This window comes from Myzus persicae, unplaced genomic scaffold (genome assembly GCF_001856785.1).
Source record: "Myzus persicae strain clone G006 unplaced genomic scaffold, MPER_G0061.0, whole genome shotgun sequence".
NCBI lineage: Eukaryota > Metazoa > Arthropoda > Insecta > Hemiptera > Aphididae > Myzus > Myzus persicae.
The window spans coordinates 460,108-467,215 of record NW_019103602.1 but is presented as its reverse complement, the minus strand read 5'-3'; the positions used below and the strand labels follow the sequence as shown (position 1 = coordinate 467,215).

General features: G+C 27.0%; 1 protein-coding gene across 1 annotated transcript; it reads left to right on the top strand.

The window, feature by feature from the left end:
* Nucleotides 1-448: 448 nt before the first annotated feature.
* On the top strand, nt 449-6,300 carry LOC111034839 (33 kDa inner dynein arm light chain, axonemal-like). Its single transcript, XM_022316232.1, has 5 exons — nt 449-535; nt 1,195-1,441; nt 1,552-1,700; nt 5,040-5,246; nt 6,162-6,300. The coding sequence occupies exons 1-5, from the start codon at nt 449-451 to the stop codon at nt 6,237-6,239; spliced, it is 768 nt and encodes a 255-aa protein (XP_022171924.1). The 3' UTR covers nt 6,240-6,300.
* Nucleotides 6,301-7,108: the final 808 nt, after the last annotated feature.

Genomic DNA, 7,108 nt, shown 5'->3' with positions numbered 1-7,108 from the left:
GTATAATATTTCCAATATTGTTTTATTCAAACTGAAATTTGTATACGAATAATGGAATACACAACTAAAGCATAAATTCGGCGGAACGATACAATTTCACTATAGCTGTATTTATTTCAAAGTTCAAAAGCAGATATAGACGCAGATATAGAATTGCATAATAAGTATATAATAATTATTTACCTCTATTATAATTTCGAAGTTTTATTATTATAAAATAAAAATTAATTAATTTTTAACTGAATTGTTTTATTATATATTTTCCTGTTTAAATTTTGTTTTCGGATTAACATGTTATAAATAATATTTAAAAAAAAACAAATAAGTATAAAATATACTGAACATGGTAGTCGTAACTAATCAATAACAAAAGTAAATATTGGCTAAAAGTCAATGAATATATTTTTGTAGATGAGCACATTATACATTAACGTATTATTGCTACTAAATGAATAATTCCGATTTGCTTGAGGTTTTAAGCAAAGGAGTCTTGAAATGGAACTATGTCGAGGATATCACAGACGTCGAAGAACAAGTAATATTTAAAAATAATACTTAAAGTCGGCTTCTCACATTTGCAATTTTCATTCTCATGAAGTAGAAAAGAGTATGACATTTTTTATGTCCAACACTTCGTGCATTTTACTTATATTATAATACATTCACAATAACTCGCATACGTTTGCAATGCGATGGATAAGATTTGTACAGTTGTTTTCTAGCTTACTTAAAAGTTAAAATATCAATCTGCAAAATATTGTAGAACTGTGAACTTGGCTTTGAAAATTAAACAATTTTTCGGAAAATTAATTATTTTGAAATTAAACAAATCATGCATTTTTTTTCACAATTCTGTTACTTCGTGCACAATTTAATTTACGGCACTAACAAACTAAGCACAATATATGTATTTCAAAATACAAATTTAATGTCACAATAAAAACCAAAACGATTTAAAAAAAATTACAATACAACACTATATTTCGAAATAATGATATTTTCTATATGTACCTATTGTTAACTTGTAACTATTATACTTACACCCATATAAAATAACTTTTGAAAAGTAATTATATTATATACAAAATATATACTTCTTGGTTGAGCTTTTCAACTTTGCAGTGCAACGACTTTATTTAAGTACAACAACGATTTGTAGTTTAATTCTTTTTTTAAAAATCGAAATATTTATAGAATAATGACGACGAAAAAGATGACTGTAGAAAATCTATACTAGATGAAATATTTCCTCCCAGAGTATGGACTCGAGTTGATAATAATAACAAATTGATAACTTTGAGACAGACAATTTCCAGAGAACCGTCAAACCGAGACGGTGTGTTCAAAATGATTGTGATATTAAATAATTTAGAGAAGTTTTATAGTTTCAAGCAAAAAGGGCTATGCGAGACAAGAAACTCGGTTTACAATTTTTTTTTCGGTAATATAAAGTTTATGTATATTATAAATATTATATAATATACCTAGGTAGTATGTATATTTGTGATTTTTCTAAATTACTTATTTGTTATTATATATATTACGAAAAAGACGAAGTTTTGAGACAAGTCATAATCATGGATGAAGATCTTGGAGCAATTTTATTCAGGATTCACAACGAGTTTAAGAATATGATTTTTATCTTAAAATGTATGTACGATAAGGCGGTGGAGGCGAATGACTTGACCCGGCGTTCATCGGTAATTGGTTTATTATGACACAGATACCAGCTATTTATCTATTTATTTATTTAAGTACTTAATACTGTACCGTGAATAAATATAGATGAATTAGAGAAGCCGAGACGGTACAGTTATGATAGTATTATAATTTAGTTATCAAGTACTTCAATCGGTGTTATTACACCCAATCGGCCTAACCACCACTGACAATAATAATTTTTACTTAAGTAGGTCCTATTTTCATTTTTACAATACATCGTTGTAAAAAAATCGTAGTTATAGTAGGAATAATTGACAACCAATTTTTAACAGAGCTAGTTTTCTAACAGTGGATTTTTATTCGCCTTTGTTTTTAATCAACAAATAAACTGTAAATAATTTATGTAGTACGAACCTACAAACGTAATTTGTACTAAACTATAATATGCGAAATATATACGTGCTAAATCGAATACCTACACGATGATTAAATATTAAAAAGTATACTTCCAGCAGCGGTCGTGCAATGATTAACTACAACAATAGTTAATGTTGACCGGAACATCGCGATAATGAAATATATTATAATTTGTCATTAATTGAGTCTACGGTATAAAGGTAGTGGACACTGAATAAAAATTCCACGATTGTAATCAAAATGGCCCCTAATCTTAGCGCATTAACAGTACTACTAACACTGGTTATTGAGTTTTTAATTTTTATTCATGAATAAACATTTAAAAATACAATAGGTACCGATAACTGCCAATAGCCCTGTTAACTGCAAATTCCAAATGTATTTAGTTACAATGTGGTAGAGTAGGTATTTTAATGAGTTGAATGGGTAGCATATAGGTAGGCAAGCTGTATTCAGTAGTATACCTATAAGTGGGCACTGCACATCTGCACAATTATAATAGCTAATAAGCATAAATCATATTCCAAATGGCCATTTATGTACTCATTTACAGAAACGTTTGTGTTAGGTATTATAAAATATTCGACTAGGAAACATGTCTCCAACGTTATATTATGGGGTGAATTCATTATAGGCATCGAACGAAATATTAGGTATACCTACTTAATATTATTATGTTGAACGATAATCTAATCGGTACCTATAGGATAATCAATAGTGTCGACCACCTGTAGGTGGTGATTATTTCTTTTTAAACCAAATTAACAACATCGCATTTCTGGAAAACATTGAGAAAAGTCTACTCTTATTTACCACGGGTTAAAATAAAACATGTGTACGACATAATAAGTCAACAATAAATAAATAATATATACTTAATATAAATAGGTTCTTTGTGTCTTAGTGTCTTTTATAGTTACAGCTATAAATTTAAATAAAAAACAAAAAACCTATTTATTTTAATTAAAACTATGCTTATTATAATTAGTCCAAAACTGATGATAATGTTTAAAAATCACACTTTTGAAATACCAATGAAATAGTTGATCATAATTTCAAGCAGGTGGCTAAGCTACAAAATTTTTTTTTTTTAATAGGTGTTTTTTCAATGGTAGGTACTGATTTTTTTAGCAATTTTATCGAAATGTATACAAATATCTTTAAAAAGTAAAGTATGATCTGTGTTCGAATTCCAATCCATAGGTTACATTGAGTATATGATACAATTGAAATAATTATATTTCGACTTAGAAATATAATAATAATAATAATAATAATATTTATTGCTAGTAAAAGAAATGTGTACAAAGTATGATGGATGAAGTTACTAACTTTGCTCTACACTAAGGTAATACATATTATCGTAGAGCAAGAATACTTATCTAGATGTAATTTTAAACATGAAAAAAAATATATATATAATGAATAAACTAAAGAATAAATTTAAAATAATAATACAATTTAAAATTAAGAAATTAAAATTAAAAAAAAATTCACAATTTGATATTGATAAAGAAGGAATACAATATAACTTAAGAGTACAGTAACAATCATGATTTTATAAAATATTATTTAGCCATTGAATATTTAGAATTTTTTATAAGCAAGTTGTTTAATAAATGTTTTTAAGTTTACTTTCACATAAATAAAAGTTTTGAACTACACAATATTTTGCATGTGAATATTCCATTTTAAATTTTGATCAATTATTATATCAAGGTATTTAACGGATGTATGTTTTAATTAGTTTAGGGCAAGAACAAGACTTAGTACTGCAATCAATTGTATGAATGATAAATTCTGTTTTATTCGGTGCAGTTCTAGAATTATTAGTAAATGCAAAACATATTGATTTATCAAAATTTATCTTAAGGTCATTATTAGAAAACCAGCTATTGAGTACTGCAATATCTGATTCACTTTTTTTCCAAGTTGATTCCCAATTAGAACTAGATATTATAACTGCAGTGTCATCAGCATACGAATAGATTTTTCCGTTTAACCAAAGTCTGCCTAATGCAGATACAAACATAATATAGAGAATTGAAGATAACACCGTGCCTTGAGAGAGTCCTCTATGGATTGTACCTATTTCACTTAGAGTATTACCTATTTTAACCTGTTTTTACCTTCTAAATATGATTAAAAAATTGAGTATGCTGATCCAATAACACCAATCGACTATATACAATTCAGTAGTTTTGTATGAGGTATACTATCAAAAGCTTTACTAAGATCTAAAAATATACTGATAGTTTTGTTATGGTTATCTAAATTATCATTTACATCAGTTTGCCAGAGCATCTTTTGTACCTAACCCTTAGATAAAGCCATATTGTGAGTTGGATAATAAATTGTTTACTTCTAAATAATTTATAAGCCTAGTTTTGATTGCTTTTTCTAATATTTTGGAAAATACGTTCAATAAACTAATATAAGTAACTAATATATGTCTATAGGTCTATAATTATTTGTGTCAATTTTTGACTTTTGACTATGTCATATACCTTTAATATTAAATACACAATTCTATACATTATAACGTGTAACCGCATTGCATATTTAACAAGATCAGAGTTAAGAAATAAAAACAATATTTTTATAATATTATGAATTTTTCATTCATTGAGGGTTTGTAAAAGCAACATATTAAGTTAAAAATAGTAAATCTAAGCATATTTTACATTTTAAATATATTATATTTCATTACTAGAATTTACGATGTCTATTAAATTGCTAAATTTTTAGTTAATATATGTTTAGTAAAGTTTTGTTTTTATCTATATTCCTATTATATTTTTGGGTCTCAGCATCTTTTTTTTTTGTTACGAACCTGCTAACAGGGAGGGAAACTATGTTAACATTAAACTTAAAAGTTCCAAGCTTGTCAGTGGGACTCAGCCTGTAGCCTGTATAGCTATTAAAATAAAATAATTTAACTCAATATCATTATATTTTAGGAGATCGATCCTGAATTGTACAAAGAAGTTGAAGACTTGACAAGAATCAATAATGAATTAATAATAAAATGTAGACATTCAAAACAGAGGCATTTAGAGAGATTAAAGAAAAAAGAGTCTGGTGAGGATTATAAATTCCTAATTTCGTTGAAAATGAAACATAAAATGCTGATGAACTACATAAAAAGATCTTCTGAACAACTCAAAGTGAGATAATTCAGTGAATTCTTTAGCTAATAAAAGTGACCTGTTGGAAGGCACGATATTCTAAAATATTTACTTTTAAAAGCAATTTTTTTTAATTGATCGTATACGTCTTATTAATAGCTTGGTCATTTGTTACATTGATTTTAATTATTATAATTCATATTTATTAACATATTGTATGTAACAACGAAAAATACAAAAACCTTTATATAAAAACGACATAAATTAAATTAATTATATTTAATGTTTGTATGGTGAATAATATAAAAATCAATGACGTAGTAATTATTATAATATCTTATAATTTCTATATATTAATTATAATAATAATTATAAAATTATAAAATTAGTATCAAATTTAAGGTATAGGGGTATATGCGAGTATTGAATACAGATTAAACGTTAGAACAAAGTTTAAAAACGTAAAACAAATTAATATTTTACCCAACAAAAGTTTACCTTTTTATGATTGTTTAAATACCTAAAATATTAATACTAATATTAATATTATTATTATATATATATATTAATATATTATACACTTGATATAGCAGTACAGTTTTTATTGTATTATATATTTTGTAATTTCTGTATACATATAGCGACCTGAGTCATGTAGCCTTATTTGATATAAAGTCATCGACTATATAACTTATAAAATATTATAGTAATAAGTTACTTGGTACAAACGGAGTGGCGTTTTTCGGCTATTTAACCGGTTTTAAAACTTTAAGGGACAATAATTATTGTAAATAAATAAGAATAATTATAAGCCACATACATTATGGAGAACCATTGGTTTTGCATGTTCGCCTCGTTGCCTTTGTGCCAGGTTTGACCTAACAGCAATCGTATGAACACCATGAGTACGTACCTACCAATATCATATTATTGATAAGTATTTTCTCGTTACAGGAACAGATGAGTATGATGGCGCCGTCGACAAAGACTTCCTATCTGATCCAAAGTAAAGTCAATTCCACAAAGTTGTAATGGCTTAAAATCAGGTTAATATTTTCTAACCTTTTATTGCCATATTCAATTGCACCGATGCCAATTCGAACTGTGTCGTTCATTGAATATTCAAAACAAAGTAACAATAAAAATTTTTTTTTTCAAAGAGTGTTTTTTTTCTTCGTGCATATAACAGTGAAAAGATGTTTTGAAAGCATTAAATACAATTGATATAGTATAAAAGTCGCGCAAATGCCACGTATAATATAATATCATTTACTTCAGCTAATAACAACAGTGCCTATACACGAATATGGGAATATTGAGCTTTAATTTAGGTTATGCTCGTGCAGATGACTTCAAAGGGATTCACAAAAAAAAATGGCCTTTGAGTATCAGACTTAGGTACTTTGCCACTTTGGCTATTTCGGGTTCATCGCAGAACACTGAATAGCGAATAGAAGGAATATCGATGTATATTGGTATAATGGACGTGTACATACCAAATTTACAATCACTTGTGGTATTTATTTTTTTTGTATGTTTGTCTTTTTTGTAATTTCCAAATTCCAAACCATTTTCTCTTAAAAAAAAATACTGTAGACGCGCGTGTATAAAAACACAAGGCGTGTCTTGTTCTATTTTTTTTTTCGACAAGTGAAATCGACGTGAAAGAATAGTTTAGTGTATGGGCACCGCGTTTCCCAATAAAAAGTAATAAATCATTGTCGACGTATAGGTGTACATTATTATTACGAACAGCATAGGTGTCCACACTCGACATGATTATTAAAATATGAAACTACACGATATTGTTATGTTAACAGTGCTAATTTAAAATAATAACAATCGTATAATATTCTGTACACCATAAAACAGCACGCGCTTAAAAATATTAAAATGGTAAA